General features: G+C 45.1%; 1 protein-coding gene across 3 annotated transcripts in view; it reads right to left on the reverse strand.

The window, feature by feature from the left end:
- Positions 1-19173, reverse strand: part of LOC129380698 (uncharacterized) — a 190074-nt gene that overhangs the window by 35434 nt on the left and 135467 nt on the right. For 2 of the 3 annotated variants that reach the window (XM_055062466.2, XM_055062464.2), the window contains exon 10: positions 13100-13117. The exons of the other annotated variant lie outside the window; for it this stretch is intronic. In XM_055062466.2, coding sequence (XP_054918441.1) covers positions 13100-13117 — 18 coding nt within the window. The remainder of the gene's footprint in view (positions 1-13099; positions 13118-19173) is intronic. 3 annotated transcript variants of the gene reach the window in all.

Consider the following 19173-nt stretch of genomic DNA (forward strand, 5'->3'; position numbering starts at 1 on the left):
TTATTCTATGACAGAAAAGAATGCCACGCCATCAATTGGGCCACAGCAAAATTCCGCCTTTACCTATATGGCAGGCCATTCAAATTCGTCAGCGACCACCATGTGTTGTGTTGGCTAGCGAAATTGAAGAACCCTTCAGGATGCCTGGCGCGGTGGAGCCCCAGACGGTAAGAATATGACATCACTGTCATCTAGAAGTACCGACGAAAACACTCCGAAGTGGACTGCCTATCACGTGCCCCCATTGATCTGAGGCCGGAAGGCGACGAGGATGACGGCGTCTTCCTTGGGAAAATAAGAGCGGAAGGCTTCGCTGAACAGCAGCGAGAAGACACGGAGCTAAAAGGCCTTGTCGAGTATTTGGAAGGGAACACCGACGTTGTTCATAGGGTATTTAGGCGAGGATTGTCTTCGTTTCCACTTCAAAGCAAGCTACAGGTAATGATAAAATGTTTCACCAGTCCACGCAAACTAACTCCTTGTTGGTTCCTCACCACTACGCCCAGAAGTACTGCACGTGCTACATGATGATCCGATTGCTGCGACACTGATTTTCCCGGACGCTATCGAAGATACAGGAAAGGTATTATTTGCCGCGTCTGACCACTGACGTCGCCCGTTACGTAAAGACAAGCTGAGACTGAAGCGACGTAACATACCGCTGACAAGGACCGCAAGTTTACTACGGACAATCGAGTCTGCTTGCCGACAATTTATACAGATAGGGCTGGATTTGATGGGACCCTTTCCGACGTCAACATCTCGAAATAACTAGGGTCGTCGTAGTTGCGGACTAGCCCATCCGCTTCGCTGAAACGAACGCTCTGCCGAAAGATAGTGCAGCCGAAGCGGCGGAATTATTCGGCGAGGAAATTCTGCGGTGATTTGGCGCTCCAGAAGTCATAATTACCGACAGAGGAATGGCCGTTATAGCGGAGGTCACACAAGCCATTCTGCAATATAGCAAGGCAAGCCTGAGCAGAACAACTGCCTACCACCAGCGAGCGAATGGTCTTACAGAGCGCTTGAACAAGATGCTCGCCGACATGCAAGCAATGTATGTAGACGTCGAGTCCTAGACGTGGGATGCGGTCCTGCCGTATGTGACATTCGCCTATGACACGGCAGTGCAAGAAACAGCTCAAATGCTGTCGTTCAAGCTGGTTTACAGCAGGAACCCGACGACGACTCTCGGCGTCGGGTTCCTGTCCGCATCGTCATACTGCCACACATCACCGATGAAGAAAATTTTGACGTCGCCACCTTTCTAGAGCGCGCCGAAGAAGCCTGGCAGTTCGCTTACGTCAGGATCAAACACCAGAAGAGGATTGGCAGCCGACACTTGTACAACGTTCGACGACATTGTGTCGAGTACCAGCGCTGCGACGGTTTTTGGTTTGGACCCCATTACGCCGACGAGTACTTAGCGAGAAGCTTTTACGTCGCTATTTTTGACCCTACAAAATCATTCGAGACATTGGTGTACTCGACTATGAGGTCATACCACACCGCATTTCGAAATCACAGCGGCTCCGCTAACGACCTGAAATACTCATCGCTGTGCGACTCAAGCCGTTCTACCAGCGCTAACGAACTTTCGGACTTCGCATAACTGAACTTTGGACTTTATTTTTTTTAGTGTGTGCATAAAAATTCGTTTCTTTGTTGTTCTGTTACTGTTTATTAAGAGTCCTATTGTTTTCGTTTTTTGCTCTCCTGTTATGTTTATAGCATCGGGAGAATGCTTTTCAAAAGGGGGACATTGACAATTGTACTTGTTTATCTTTTTCAGGTCACCGCTTCTTCCCTGTCTAACAAATGTTATCGCTTAGCGCGGGACTCGCCTTCAGGTATCGGACGCTTCTGGAATGTTAACGATGTATTTTTTTCTGCTGCCTGCTGTCGCCCAAGCTTGTGCAATTTGATTGCATATGCGCCACCAATTGTGTAGAACATTCTGGCAGAGGTTCGAGCACCAGCAATTACTCTGGAACCTTCGATGTCTCATGTATAAACGCCGACTCGCTTGACCGGCAGATCAGAGTTTCGACGATCGCCGACCGTGTTCGTGGCTATGGTGGCGCCTTGAGTGTAACTTGCTTTTTGGGGGGCACAAGTTCAGCCAATAAAGGTTCGTTTCATCATTCAAAGGTTTTCCGCTTTATTATTCGTTCTTACTACTGCGGGACAATATTTAAAACTCCAATTGTCTTGTGCATGTTCAAAATGTCTATTGAGTATTTAAAAGCGAATGGACCGGGTTGCTTTGTCGTGGAACTGGGTTGTTAATACTTTTCCGACTGAAAGTACGTACATGCACAAGAACTGCCAGGTGGCTATATACCTTGTAACATTTATTTATCGGCAACAGTAGAACCTGAGCAGTCATAAATCTCGGGCTTTCTTACGAACATCGCAGTATTATTGTGGTCATATCCGTTTGAAAAGATAAGAATTACGAGGTCTAGTATTTTGTTTTCCAATGCCTGCATAATCTTTATTTTTGCATTTGGAGTGCAAACACAGGCTATTCTTTCTAAAACCATACTGACAGCTCGTGAATATACGAAATTTTTAGCAAAATGATGTCATCGTAGTACTCAATTTCCAAGGGCCTTCGAAAAGACGGGACATACCAAAAGCGGCTTGTAGTTGACAGACTGCTTCAGCACTTCAAAACGTAACGCTTTTTCTATATGCATGCGTATGAGAAGCGGAGCAAATAGAAATAAAGATTATGTACGCATTTACGGACAGTTAACCGAATGTCTAAAGCGCGCTAGAGCGGCCGTATCTACATGTCATCTGTGCCACCTCATTTGTTGTTTCGCAACAACAAAAAAAAAAAAGAAACATGCTTTAAATCTCCCTGCTTCTTGAGTTTCAGGATGCGTTTTGCGTACACATCGGTTGAACGTAACGTACACTCTAAAACAAAATTACACCCTTTTGGGTCGTATCTTGCCGCACATCGATAAACGTCATCTGTCTTGTCCGCATTTCCTTTCTTTAACGCTGCGAGCATGGTAGTTCCCAGTAACGAACGGCATGCGCGTTATCAGCATGACATAGCATTACCGACCGCAAAGTAGCGGGCGCGGCGGTTTCAAGAAAGGAAATGCAATCAAGGCAGATAACGATTATTGTTGTGCGGCAGATATACACCCCAAAGGGTGTACCTTTGTCTTAGAGTAAGCTGTGAGGATTATGATTCGCGTTATCAGGCGACTTAAATTATTCCTTCAATGTTTACTTAAAGACTGTAAAAACCGTTCCCCGTCGCATCGTTTTTGTCGCTCTTGTCAGCCTTTTGAGGTCTTCCTATCTAAATGAGCTGTGGAAGGAAACTCTTTTATTGTTTATATAATCAGTGTCCTCGTTGCGAAATACACAGTATGACTTAACGTTTTGAATTTTGCTAGTCACTTTGATCTTTCCATAAAGCGCGTGTTTTGCTCATTGTCTGTAGTGGTCTGTTAGGCGTTGGTGGAGTGCGAACCTTTATTGCCAGCTTTGGTATGCGGACAAAGCACTTAGAACACACCTATTAGGACTCGAATACGACCGTATCATATTCTGTATTGAATGTATATTCTGAATGTAATATTCTGAATGTAATGCAGGCAAAGCATCTTTCTCAATTCTAATTTGAAAGTTTGTTACGAGACTTTCCTGCTGATAATGGATTATAATCTGAATTGTGAGATAATCGGGTGCTTTTAATGCCGCAGCTTATGAACTGGATGAAAATCGAACAAATTGGCGAGATTTTCGTTCACGTTGCAGCAATAGCACCTGGAAAAAACATTGGGCAGTAATATTACTTATGCCATTAAAGACATGTCCAATAAAGCTTCTGAACTCCTCTGAATGCAGGCGAGTTTAATGAGTGTGTTAGTAGCAATGTACAATATATTATTCAAATAAAATTATTACTTGCAGTAGATGACTCCCCCATGTGAAGATTATTATCCACAGTTATTACTAAACTTCGATATGGAGCACTCTACCTCCGCTACGTTCGGATACATGACTTCCCTGCCCAGAATTATACGTCTTAAGATTATAAATGTGCATGCTCAAAGTGTACTAAACAAATCAGATGCCTAAGGCACCTTGAACCCGTACTAATAAGAGTTACTTAAACATGACTCCACGATGGTACACCTCATGCCGAGGTTGTCCCTCCAAGTTAAAGGAAAGGCAGAAACGGAACGGGTGGAGCTATACCTTTCGTCAAACAAAGATTCAATTTCCTTCATAGCTATTGAGAATTCTTGTGATACTAAAGCTGTCTGGGTGGGATAAAGTTATTAAATTGAAGCCTGTACATTGGCGGCTTGTACGGACCGTCAAATTTCCTTTTTGATACTTTGGTAGCACTAAGATAATTTATGGGCAGGCATCTGCATCAAAACGACGCAACTTAAGGTTAAATTTACTTGAATTTACCATGACGGAATTGGCCCTCATGTTCCGCTTGGGCAGTTAAGGTCAGTGGCTGCCAGAAATCACGGTATGTGGCTCTTTGCTATAATCTAGCAGATTGTAATAGAGCCCATAATAATTTTAACTTCAACTTCTTTTATTCTGAACCTTATGTTTGTCTTGTAAAGGATAAATATATGGTTACATTAACTATTTAGCCATTTATGAAAATAATTATGCGTGATTGCGCGGGAGAAACCCGACGAGCGCGTATGTTTCCCTCGGAAGCGTCTGGTCTGTTCCGCGAGTTCTTTCGTAACATGGTCCAATGTTTATTAGAGCGTCTCCGGTATGGCGTCCTCCGGCGCCATACCGGGGACGCTCAGATATGCCGATGTGTGTCCTCACTGTGGCCATGAGAAGATCAGCCGCTTCCACCGGTATTTGATGATAAGGTCTGATGACGTCAATCTTGAAGAACAGAGTGGATGTGTGCAGTGTTCCGACAAAGTCAGGCCAATGGGGTGGGGGGGGGGGGGGGGGGGTGGAGCGGTTAGCTGAGCCTCTGTGTTATCTTGTTAAGAAAAGGTTGTCGTCGCATGGGCGCCAGACGCCTGGAGTAGATTTTGCGAATAAGTGGAGTGGGGATGACCAGGAACTTGGGGACGGACGCACAATTCCGAGGTCAAGCACATGCACAAATTCTCGTAAGGCTATGTTCAGCCTCTTAGGCGGCCGCCGAGGATCAGCGTGCACTGAGGGTCCCGAGGTCACATTATAATGTGTAACGTGTGTTTGCCAGGACGTGTGGCGTTCACAGGAGATGTAACGCAGGGAAAGTCTTTAAGCAAGTCCGTGAATTCTACGCAAATATTCAGTTCTTTCGGTCGAAGGAGCGCAGACGTCTTCATTACCGTGCAGGATGTGATGTCACGAATACTCAACTGTGTTGTAGAATCTGGTAGCCGTGAGCTTTGCATATTTACAAGTTGTCCGAAGTGGAGAACAAGATCTGCTCCGATGATCACGGGGTTCCCGTACCCCACAACGAATTTCCATCGAAAGGTTCGGCGTCGGCTAAAGTCAATCGTTAGAGATCGACGCGATTTACGTGGTGTTCACGGCGTGAACATTATATGTGGGGTGATCTTGGCGATCAGCACTAATCGCGAGAATTAAACTGACTCTGACAGCTGTGCCCCCCTAGAAACAGGTTTTCGAGGCTGTATCCGTGACATAACATAAGCGGGATCCGCAATGGCCGGAAATTTGAGACAATATCGTCTGTGTGATTGGGGGGCTATCGCTTTGAGACGGCGTTTGCTGATCTGTTGCAAAACGAACTTCCTTTTGAAATCGAAATTTCGACAAGTGGCCTATGTTGAACTCTCTTGACGCAGCCGGTATCACATGTTATGTGGTGCGTGGAGTTCGACATGGAGCACCAGCCGCTTTCAGAGCGTGGCTAGCATATTTCTTTCCTAGGCACAGGGCCCCACGCACTCGGTTGCATTTTCTTCAAAGCGGATATGGCAGGAGCATATCTGAGCAGCGTCAGGATAGGAGATGACGTGCTTGCGTTAGATGGAGCACGGGCGTCTCTCTTCTGGTACTTCAACATTTCTAGGGCGACCGCAATCGGCCGGACATCCTGCTTAACTCACTAATTACGCAGTGTGATTCCCTGTCAATGAATCGGGAGAAGCTTCCCTCACTTTTGCTGTGCTGTGAAAAGTAGAAGGCACCGGTGCCGCGAATACCAGCACCATGTCTGCAAGAGCAGCGAAGACATCGAGGGCTACGCTACTTGTTCGTCGGTGTGGATTTCCGTCTTGGCGTCTTCGTTGAAATGTGAAACCATCGGCGGTGACTGCAGCCGTCATTTCAGCTCCTCAAATGCATCCTCCTGGCGTCCCCTGCATTTCAAGTTCACATCCCCTTTTGTGAGATGAATTAATGGTTCCGCAATGCTCTTACACTATTACAAAACGCCTGTAATAGGCTCACCGGCCAAAGAATCTGCGCACTGGCTTTTTGTCGATGGGCCCCGAAAAGCTAGTGATTTAGCGATGGCAGCTGTCTTCGGCGGGTAGGGACGTACTTCAGACTTGCTGATGACTTAGCCTAGGAACAAATGTTTTTGGTAAGTGAAACGGCTGGGCAGGGTGAGTCCAGGTGACTTGATCATCCCTAGTATTTTCTGAAGCTACCTCAGGTAATCTTTGGAATTCGTGGCGAAGACTACAAGGTCAGCCAAATAGACGATATAAGTCTGCCACTTCGGCCCTGCCAAGACTGTGTCCATCACACGGCGGAACGTTGCAGGTCCACAGCAAAGACCAAATGGCATCACTTTGAACTAGAAATGAGCTGCTCGCGTGATAAACGCGATCTTCTTTGCATCCCTTTCGTCGACTTCAATTTGCGAATAACCAGTCTTGAGATCCATCGACGAAAAGTAGCTAGCATTGCATAGTCAGTGTAATGAGCCAGTCTATCCGTGGGAAGAGGTATACGACCTTGAATAATTTGTTCAAGCAGGGATAATCGACGCAGAAGCGTACAGTTCTATACTTTTTCACTATGACTACAGGAGACGCCCACAGGCTTTTTCGACGCCTGGATGACGTCGTCGCGCAGGATTTAATTGAATTAATTGAAGTGTTGGCTTACGGCTTCTCGTTTACGCATTGCCACTTGGTAAGAGCTCTGTCGGAGAAGTTGAGCAGATTCTTCGGTCATTAGGCAGTGTTTTGCAACTTTTGTTCGCCGGATCCTCGGTGACATTGAAAAACAGTCATTGTATTGTCGGAGAAGACTTTTAAGCTGTTGTTTCTTACTCATCTGGAGGCTTGAGATTAGGTTGGACTGGTTCCGTAACTATGGTCGTTGAGGTAGATGCGGCAGAATCCAAGAAGGCAGAAGCAAGTTGGCGAGCATTGCTTTTGCTTTTCCTCCGTGCAGTCGTATGATCCCTCTTGCGACGCAAATTTCAAAATCGAACAGTAGACGTTAATCGCAATAGATGAGGCCTTCTACGTCTGCGGGTGTTTCTGTACCGGCGGAAATGATAATGCCGGGGTCAGACGGGATGCTCACTGGTTATTTGAGCATGCTCAAGGCGTGTCGACTACGAGAGCTCTCCGATGCTATTGCGTGATTTTCGGATAGCGTTATAGACATCGACTCGAAGTTATAAATTCAAGTTCAAATTGTTTTATTAATCACATGAGGATAAGCTCATTGGGTACGGTATAAAGGCGGGTCTATAACTCTCGTGGGCCCGTATGTTATATGCTGGAATATAAACACTGCAGCGTGTGAGAAAAAAAGAATCTGTGAGACAGTACACATATGCGACATACTTATTGAGCAAATGACGCGAGCATAATATAGCGAAGGTTAGTTCTGTAGCAGATAAATGGCTGTTGCACTGTAGGATCTGTTGGTAATTTATTCCAGAGCAGCGGTGCGGCATGCCAGAGTGTAACTGTTTCATAGTTAGTACGATATTTTGAAACGGTTAGCGCTTTCGAGGTGACTGATCGTAATGGGAATGTGGTATCGTGATCATTAATTTTAGCAAGACACAGTTTAGTTTTGTGTATGATATTGTAAAGCAAAACGAGAACGTGGTAATCAAAGCAGGGTTACACGGGCAGTATAATAATCAATAGGTACGCGAATGCAATTGAGGCCAATTTTTTAAAGAAAAGTATGGCTTGAAGCGCTGTATTTTGTGCTGAAATAATTAGCACTAAATTGGCGCGGTACGTGAGTCCGTATACGGTAGCAGCATACGTAATAAACTAGTGTATAAAACTGCCATAAAAACAAAGCAGTGTGTTCAAAGGAAAAGCCAACGTAGTTTACACAATATTGAGACTTGGTTATGAATGGTGAGTGTAGTCTCACGGACTTGTTTATACCTCTTTAGTTGACCATAGAGGTCGGCGCTCGAGAATGTCGTCTCGTTAACCTTTTGTAAAGAAGATGTGTTGATGTTTAATGATTTGTGGTTCATTCGTTCTTTAGTAATATGTCGTATTTCACAAGATGAAAAGCCTTGTTTATTTTCATGAATATACGCTTCGTTATATTGTTTCTAAATTTATTTTAGTTTATTCAACAATGTTAGCGCTGTTTCTGTCGTCATTCTTTCTATATATCATGAACATTGCAGAAACGTTGTGCGCTGTGAAACACTTATTTAGTCGGGCTACCACAATTCTCTAAAAAACCTTTCAAAACGCAGACAATGCTGATACTGGTCGGTGATTGGACCAATATCTTGTCTCCATTCTTAAATACTTGTACAGCCTCAAAAATTTTATAGGCGGCGAGAACGACGCCGAAACGAACATTTAGTTAATGATATGTGATAGCGGTTCCCGTAAACTAATCGAACAGTGTTTGAGCAACGAGACAATAGGAAGTCTAGATAGGTTGATGAAGTATTTCTTAAAGAGAAGATTATGTTGTTGAGTTTATGAGGGTCAGTGGGCTGATGAAACAGAACTGGATCGGTTAGTTGCTGTGACTCTGCCTGATTGCGACGTATCTGAATTATTTACAGTTCCATAATTAGATAATTGTAGTGAAGTAACTGCTGAAACTTTCAGCAATAATGCACGGATCATTTACTATTGTGTCATTTACCGAGATTGCACATATACTGTTTGTCTGGCACGTGCTTAGCGCGGTATATATTGTTTTCCATATAGCTTTTGAGTCACCATGTGCTAGTTTAGTCTTAGAGCAAAAATATTTTTGTTTAGAAATGAAGGTTAGGCTTTCAAGCTTTTTTTGTATGGCCGATACTTGTTTTCTTACGTGACGTTGTGTGGTTTTGCTTTACTTCCTGCACATATTATCTTTGGGATGTATTGAGTATAAAATACCAGCAGTTAGGTTGTGTTCTCGCTTTGTGCTTCTCCTGGACACGGTTGAAGTGGATGCAATTACTTTTTATATCTATAAAATATTTTCATGAACTGCTCATATGTATGTTCATTTGCGCCTGCCGATTGCACAGAGTGCCAATTTTCATTTACAAGAGCATCGAAAATAACGTCATGTTTGCAGGTTATACACTTTTGCTGAGTTCAGGACTGGCTACAGGATGTGATGTTTGCAAAAATATGAAGGCGATCAGTAATGCATCATTTTAATGTTCCACTTCAAAATTAGGTGTCAAATATGTTTGTGATTGTGTGATCCAACGTGCTCGGTCTTGAGTTAGTAATGCATGTTGGCAATCTGAATAATTCTCATGATCCACAGCTTGTTATGTCAATGTAGTTATGTCGGTTAGAATAATGGCAAATGTTGATATCACGCAATAATATAATCTGAGTACCATCATTACTGTTGCTCTCAAGCCAGTTATCTAAATCATATAGGAACATAATTATGTAGTTTTGCGGTGACCCGTGGATGACGCCTATTAACGTGCATCATTTTTATGGTGTACAAGGCTTCTGGCTACTTTGTCTGGTCGTATTTCGATAACGAGTTCTTCGTACCATGAAGATTTGAAGATTATATCTCTTTTAACTCTGAATATTGCGTTGTTTCTTACGTAATGATCTGCACCCTCATGTACAGTTTTGTTATTTGTAGTGTTTGATGATAAGCTTCGCCTACGAGCGAGCTCCAGTTGATAGCTTAGAGTGGATATGTTTGACACTTGTTTTCGTGTAAGGATGTTCCTGATAAAGAAATAAGTGAAACGTGTGTGAAAGTGTGTTGCACAAAGGTCATCAAATTATACATCAATGTTTCTGGAGGCTCCATATATCCATGTGCAGTAATTATAAATCGGATGAAGTGGGTAACAGATTACTAAATATCCGCGGTTCGATAAGTTCAAGAACCACCTCGTTATTTTTATCCTTTTTTCCCTTCCATCTGTCATTGTTTGCTTTTCTTGAGCTTGAGCTTCCTTTTCTTTAGAGAGAATGGTCGTTAAAAACACTTGGCTTGCACCTATTTTTATGCTGAGATCTGGTTGAGGTATTCCAAGCCAAGAGTGACGTCTCGTCAACAATGTTGGAGGATAATCCAGGTGACAGGGTAAGTTCGGCCACGAACGGTGATTGTTGCCGTGAAGATTCTGTTCAATGATATTAGATTTCCTCCAGCTAGCTCGATTTTTAGGGCCTTACCATACAGTCTTAAACTTCTAAAACTGCGCGGTAATGGTTCCACTGATGAAGGAGTAGTCGGATCCTGTGGTTACTACTTGGCCATCGAGAAGTACTTCGAGGTCGATGATTCTTTGTGCTGTGTTATAGTTTGGTCTTGGCGTCGGATCACGGCTCTGTCGCTTGCACTGTAGTTGGAACTTCACATCGTTAGGTCTCCTTTTATCAACGTATTTTGCGTCTATGGCAGCGTGTCGTTTCTACGTCGTCGAGCTAGATATTGAAGCATCGTCATCTACGGCGGTGGATCGTCAGCATTTCGGTGTAAAGCAAACGCACCTGCATTTATTGATGTATTTAGTTTTCGGACTACGGCCTTGCGGAGGGACACCTGGCTGGACTAACGTATGGTTGGCGCTGCGCCGACCGGTAGCTGCCTGGTGACGGTGAACGGGACGGTCTTTGAGGGCTCCGCTGAGTGGCGGCGAGGTAGTCATAGATATCACGAAGGCGTTGACATTGCTGTGGCCGCGCAGCTTTGTCGGCGAACTCTCGGACACCCATTTCGAGGGACGGGCACCGGCGGTAGACGTGAGCCGCATCTTCCCAGTGAGAGCACAACGGACGTTGCTCGGGGGCACGCCAAACGTCGGTATTCCTTGGAATGCTGCGCTCGGTGACGGGTGGGCGTGCTGGCGGTAGCGGTGGACAGTGGAACTGCGGGCCATGGCTTGGGTACAGAGGGGTAGCCTAAGAGCGGGCGAAGACGCTACGTTACTGTCGAGAATGCTCTGTCATACTGATAACGCGCATGCCGGTAGTGACTTGGAAATAACGGGCTCGCCGCCTTAAAGAAACGAAATGCGAACGAGCCGAATGATGATTATTGCTGTGTGGCAAGATATGACCCAAAGCCTGTAATTCTGTTTAAAGCGTGCGTTTTTTAAGCACCACCGTTGATGGTGACGCTGTTGCCATCTTTGCTGCTGAATTGGTGTGGATTTCTTTGCCTTCCTCGTGTAGAAGAGCGTCGTCCGAAGGCAAGTTTTGTAGTCTACAGCTTGTTCGACGGTCTAGAGCGATGGATGTTTGTCTTCGGGCTTCGGCTTGGATAGTGGCTTCGCCCGCGTGCCCACTACATTTACGCAAATGCCCCTCCAACGGGTCACGTAGTATCACGTAGTAGCGACCGGCACGAAGCGAGTAGCAAAACTGTGAGTAACTCAGCTTTTTTTCAGTTAGCCATCCATTGCCCACAAAAGCAAGATACACTCAAAATACGATGACGGCAAACACAGCTGGCGATCGCGAACATCTGATCGACAAGAGCTTTGGCATTTATCCATGAGTCACCGAAGGTTCCAGAATAATCACTGGTGCCCTCGTGTCCACCAGAAAGTTCTACAAAATTCGCACCGCACATGCAATCACATTACGCAGTCTTCGGTGACAACGAACAGCCGGTGGAAACATCGATAACATTCGAGAAACTTGCGATACATGCGGGCGCGAACCACGCTGAGCGATAACATTTGCTAGAAGGTGAAACGCGGTCACCCGAAAACTAGAAAGTACACGTGTCATTTAGATAGATAGATAGATAGATAGATAGATAGATAGATAGATAGATAGATAGATAGATAGATAGATAGATAGATAGATAGATAGATAGATAGATAGATAGATAGATAGATAGATAGATAGATAGATAGATAGATAGATAGATAGATAGATAGATAGATAGGCAGCCAGGCAGGCAAAAAGGCACGCAGGCTCAAAACCGTGGAAATAGGCAAAGAATTCTACGGAACAAAAATAATTTTTTTAGGCTGTTTGACGGTGCGTATCTCCTAATTGTTGCCGTTCTGTAAATTCATTCCAAATAAATAGTCCTCGCCCACTCACCGGCTGCAGTTCGTAAATTACCGTGTGCCGTAACTAAATAATTGAAGAAGTGAAATAGCGAACTTTGTCAATTAGTTGAATACATTTCTCCTGCGACTAATGTTTGTCTCTCGGAATAGGCCGGCTAAAGGCGGAGAAACATCTTATCTGCAGGAGACAATCTTTAATTATTCCGTAAAGCCTATACCTCTATCTTTTTATTTATTTATCCATACTGTCAGCGTAGACTACGACAGGAGTTGCGGTAGCATTGCTGTGGTGTAGAAAGTTAACACATGTTTAAACAATTCAAGTTTCGATTGGGAAACATAGCATATTAAGATAAGAAACAATGAGCAAAATACCTGATTTAATAAATATAACAAGTTAATTACATCACTGCCTAATCACATTAGTTAAGTCAGAGAGTCAAATTGCATACCCATATAGACCAACGATACAAAACTTGAGGCAAATTGAAACAATGCAATGTGCTGAACAAATGCAACCGACAAACAGTCAACACAGCTGATATAAAACAATACCTGCGAAATGTTTCGTAATTCTAAGGTGTCTGAAATATTTCAAAATAGATTTTTGAAAAGTAATATTTAGAGCGATAAAAAATAAATGCAGCTTACCGGCAGGTACATGGGGCCCTGTAATACACCCATGTGGTAATGAGCGGAAAAGAGAACAACATATTAAAACAGATAATATCACCTTAATTTCTACATGCTGGTGTTAGTGTCTGCTATTTCGCGCAGCCATTCAGTCTTAGGATTTGGAACAACTTCAACTACGTTTCCACGTTACCCTCAGCCCTGTATTAGCTTGCCATGAGGATAAAGGCTGTATTGTGTTCACAGGTGACATCAGTGTTGCGGGCGAAGTCTAAATACACCATCATAAGGGTCTAGACAATTTCTTGCGTAAAACTCGATAATGTCGAATACTGGTAAAATTGTGTGAGTTTACAATTATTACTAACAATTATGTCCTATTTTTTCTCGCTTCTGAATAAATGCGTCCAGTCAAGCCCATCCTTATTTATTTCTTCTGCCGTTTTTTAAGTGCGCGCATCATTCTATTATACCTAATTTGTAAATTGTTTTAATAGACACAGTTTTACTAAATATCTCACGTGTTAGCGCAGTTTTTCAGTATAAGCGGCACTTCTTTGAGATGCAGTTGTCGCTTGAAAGGTAAAAGGCACTCAAGTTACTCAAGAACGAAGACTTCCTAACGTACCTGTGGGCGAGGATAAAGTGACTTATTATGGAACGCTGTTTGCAGTAGTTTGCTGACAAGTGTTTAGTGGAATACGAAAGCTTTTTAGCCAAGATTTTGAAGAGGCAGTTTTCAAAACTCCTACTGAGCGCAACAGTTGTGCTAAGTGACTGTTTATACATTACTGCTTTGTTTCAAATGCTCGGTGAGAATGTATGCCTTAAATTGATTATTTATGAGGTTAATTAGTGATACTTGCGAACTATTAGGCATGATTTTTCATTTTATCCTACAATGTTTGTCCATTAGTTCAAGTAATCCAGTACAGGTGACAAGAAAGCGATATATATCAAAGGAGATTTTTAAAATTTTATTGTCTCTTTGCATAACCTAGATAATTTGGTACATAATGAGAGATATGGATCCTCCATTCGTAATATTGCTTAGTTTTAACGGTAAACAGCGGCAGTTCCTCGGGGTAATGGGACATCATTGTCACATCTTAGTGAGGAACAAAACTGAACACTGTTAAAAATATCTATAGAAGTGAGGCGTTTACTAGGAGACTAAGGAAATAAACATTTGAAGCGCAGCGATAGTGCTGTTTATGGTTTTCAGTATTCGAATGCGTGTCCACGGGTCTAGTAGGCTCGCTATGGACACATATACAATCGCACTTTCCAGGGAGATTTCCGGCGCTTGAGAACGCACAGCGGCAATCTTCACGACACACAGTGATAGCCCAGTGCCTGTGACGTTGAACGCCTCAGTAGTGGGGTGCTATCTTAGATACTCCGCCGCGTTTCGACCGGTGCAAAATAAAAGAAAAGAACTCTCGTTTACTGAAACTCGGGCACACATCAATGAATAGGAGGCGGTGCAAATCCATTGAGAGCCCCCCATTACGGCCTTCCGGCTAACAAGGTTGTGATTTCAGCAGGTAAAACCCAGGAATCTTTGACAGGATTCCTCTCACGCGGGCTGGCTTACACGGCAAGACTCTTTGCAGATTTGTCGAAAATTTCATGAAGCTGCGGAGAAGGCAGAGTCATCTAGCGGCTCAGCATACCTTGATAGGAGTGATAATTTGCTGAAACAGCGGAATAAGTTAAATGCACACGTTTCACAGTTTCACGCCACACTGCATTATGGAAACCATAATTGGGTAGTTTCTCCTAACTGGATGTCATTTAGCGCAAAAGCCTAAGGCGTCTATGTTGGCGATGACCTAGGCGAAACTGCGCCGTGACGGAAAATAACATACACTGCAAAGAGCAATAAACACGCCAACAAATGCTTGGATTTACGTGACATATCTTAGGGAGGTTGGATATCGTTCTTTGTTCGATGTAGGCCAATCTTCGCTGGGGCGCACGTGAAGTGTTACACATCGCATCGATAGTGGCGCGCAACTGCCATTGCTCCCACGTCCGTGTCGTGTATCTCCTGCAGAACGTCGTGTCATCAACGAACGAGTGTACGACATATTTCGCTGCGAGATGATACCACCTTCCAACAGTCCATGGGCATCCCCAGTCATCTCAATTACGAAGAAAGATGTTTCTGTGCAGTTTTACGTGGACTACAGCCGCCTGAGCAAGAATTCCTGAAGACGTCTACCCTTCTGCCACGCACAAGTGACGCGATTAACAATCTACAAGGCGCATAATTCTTTTCATCTCCAGATTTGCGCTCAGGGAATGGTCTCAGGCACGCTCATGGCAGACGCCTATAGGCCAAAGACAGCTTTTGTCACAAACAACGGCTTATACGGATGTAACCTAATGCCTTTTGGACTTTGTGATCCGCCTGCAGCGTTTCGGCACAAGATCGACACAGTTCTCAGCAGCTTGAAGTCACAAATGTGCTTGTACTATTTTGACGGCATTGTCGCTTTTGCTCCTGATTTCAGCACGCACCTAGAACGGCTCCGGTCTGTTTTAACATGTTTAAAAACGCAGGGCTGCACCTAAACCCCAAGAAATACCAGTTTGTTGCTCGGTGGCTGGCAATTATAGGTTACGTCGTATCCAAGGATGGATTTCTCGCTGAAGCAGCCAAACTTCGGGCCGTCACCAAATTCCATAAACCGGCGTCCGTCGAAGAAATTCCCGGTTTCATCTGTCTGTGTTCCTGGTTAAGACGCTTCATTCGCAATTTCGCCGCCATCAAAACGACACTGACGAAGCTACTTATATACAACTGGCTCCTCACGTCATCGTGGTCCGAGTACGACGAGGCCTTCACGAAGCTCTGTAGGTTGCTGACTTCTCCGCCAACTTTGCGTCATTACGACGCCACAGCGCCTACCGAGGTACACCCAAATGCCAGCGGTGCTGGCCTCGGCGCTGTTCTATCCCAGCGCAAAGACGAATTTCCTAATTATGCCGTGTCTGATGCATGGCGTACGCTTGCGAAAGCTGAAACGAATCACACTGTGACAGAAAAAGAATGCATGGCCATTACCTGGGCGCTCACCAAGTTCAGACCTTATTTGTTCGGTCGTTCATTTGATGATATCACGGATCACTATGCACTAATGTTGGTTGTCGTCCTTGAAAGATCCCTCAGGCCGTCTTGCCAGGTGGGTGCCTAGCTTGCAAGAATACAATATGCGCATGCTCCACTGCAGTGGCCGGCAGCGCTCTGACGCCAACGCCCTCTTGCGCTCTCCCTTGGTATACGACAATACCCACTGTTCCATATCTCAGCTTGCCGTTTCTTCCACCGACCTTCACACCATCGCTTCCCAGCACTGCGAAAACCACTGGATAACCTAGCTGATAGACTTGCTCTCGGATCAACCGGCACAATCAACTCACCACTCACGCGTTATATCGTCAAGTCCACCATTTCGCCTTTCGCGACCACCTACTCCACCGACGCAATTAGAGCTCCGTTAGCCGCCAGTGGCTGCTAGGAGTACCTCGTCGTCTGCGTTCAGAAATATGCGCGCCGTTGTAGTCGGAACCCCAGTGTGCACATTCGGGAATATTCAAAACTTACCAACGCATTTGACAGGGGCGCAATATGTACAGCTGCGTTCAGAAGCTCGTTCGATCGTGCTCCGATTTTCAGGGCCGGAGATCTTCACCGCGCTTCTCGCCAGCTGGTCTGCAACCACTACATTGCCTTGCCCGGCCTTTCAGGCGCATCGACATTAATTTGTATGGGCAACTTCCCATGGCAACTGCTCGTAACCGCTGGGCTATCGTGGCTGTTCACTGCCTCACGCGATACGCCGATACTTCCGCTCTCCCTGCAGATACAGTGCGCGACGTTACCTCCTCCTTCATCATCATCATCATCATCATCATCATCATCATCATCATCATCATCATCATCATCATCATCATCATCATCATCATCAGCCTGGTTACGCCCACTGCAGGGCAAAGGCCTCTCCCATACGTCTCCAGCTACCCCGGTCATGTACTAATTATGGCCATGTTGTCCCTGCAAACTTCTTAATCTCATCCGCCCACCTAACTTTCTGCCGCCCTCTGCTACGCTTCCCTTCCCTTGGAATTCATTCTGTAACTCCTAATGACCATCGGGGATCTTCCCTCCTCATTACGTGTCCTGCCCATGCCCATTTCTTGTTCTTGATTTCAACTAAGATATCATTAACTCGCGTTTGTTCCCTCACCCAATCTGCTCTTTTCTTATCCCTTAACGTTACACCTATCATTCGTCTTTCCATAGCTCGTTGCGTCGTCCTCAACTTAAGTAGAACCCTTTTTGTAAGCCTCCAGGTTTCTGCCCCGCACGTGAGTACTGGTAAGACACAGCTGTTATACACTTTTCTCTTGAGCGATAATGGCAACCTGCTGTTCATGATCTGAGAATGCCTGCCAAACGCGCCCCAGCCCATTCTTATTCTTCTGATTATTTCAGTCTCATGATCCGGATCCGCAGTCACTAGCTGTCCTAAGTAGATGTATTCCCTTACCCCTTCCAGTGCCTCACTACCTATCGTAAACTTCTGTTCTCTTCCGGGACTGTTGAACATTACTTTAGTTTTCTGCAGATTAATTTTTAGACCCACCCTTCGGCTTTGCCTCTCCAGTTCAGTGAGCATGCATTGCAGTTGGTCCCCTGGGTTACTAAGCAAGGCAATATCATCAGCGAATCGCAAGTTACTAAGGTATTCTCCATTAACTCTTATCCCCAATTCTTCCCAATCCAGGTCTCTGAATACTTCCTGTAAACACGCGGTGAATAGCATTGGAGAGATCGTATCTCCCTGCCTGACGCCTTTCTTTACCTCCTTCATGCTTCGCCGATTCATACTGCGTCCTGCTCCACCATAGGAGCTGCTCGGTGGTCGCGGATGTGTCTTCTTTCGGAAGTCGTCGAAGCCATCGTCAAACAGTGCCACGCTTTGCACCTCAACACTACTGCTTACCATCTGCAGAACACTGGCCTTACAGAACGCTTTAACCGTACGCTTGGTAACATGCTCGCAGTGTACGTAGCCTCCGACCATAATACTGGGTTGCGATTACCCCCTTCACCACGTACGCCTACAATGCCGCCCCTCAGAGCACCGCTAGCTTCTCACCTTTTTTTTCCAATTATACGGCCGGAACCCATCGCCCTCCATCGAGACAATTCTACCATACCAGCCGGACACATCTGTCACAGCTGAAGTCTGTCGCGATCTCACATGGACCTTTACCTCCAACGACCACGAGAGCCAGAGGAGCACACGCGGTGACACCACCTCTGCAGCCACCTCCCTTCCTGGCGCGCTTGTGTGGCTTTCCGTTCTTTCCGCTGCACCTGGGCTCTCTCCAAACCTACTGACCAAGTATGAAAGGCCATACCGTATCGTTGAGCGCGCATCCCCAATTAACCACTTGAGCGAACACATTGAACCATGTTTGGGCATGCACCGTTGTGGACGAGACATTCTCAAAGTCGACCGCTTCAAGACCTACTATGACCAACGCATAGTGACAAGCTGTTAGGTCACCGTGTGGCGGCTTTTCGTTCCTGCGGGGCATTGTAGAAAAGGATTGGAATGATCTAGTGGATCGTCCTTTCCAGTGCTTTCAGGTGGGTCGTCTTCTTCAGCGCTTTTGCCTGTGAATGCCCCTCGTGCTGGGAGTCCGTGGCCTTCTCTAATGGTCGGTCTCAAAGGCCGGTGACCAATAAACGCCTTTACAATAAACATATCTTTATTTTGACCAAAGGGCGCCAAGAGTGCAATGAAGCTTCCGTTTTCACGTTTTACAAACGTGTAACACTTCCTTCATTTTTTTTTAACATGGCTATGAAGTCGTCTTATTTAACCCATTTTCGTTTGAGACATTGACTGCTAAGTGAACTCAGCACAATGCAGCTATGATTACAAAGCCTGAAGGAATAATTTGACGTTCATCTCCGGTTCACATTATTTTGTGTTTAGCGCGTGCATTAACACCGGCTTGGAATAGTAAAAAAAAACATCGTGCAAAAATAGGTTAGGATGACTACCAAA

This window comes from Dermacentor andersoni, chromosome 10 (assembly GCF_023375885.2).
Source record: "Dermacentor andersoni chromosome 10, qqDerAnde1_hic_scaffold, whole genome shotgun sequence".
In the NCBI taxonomy this organism is placed as follows: Eukaryota; Metazoa; Arthropoda; class Arachnida; order Ixodida; family Ixodidae; genus Dermacentor; species Dermacentor andersoni.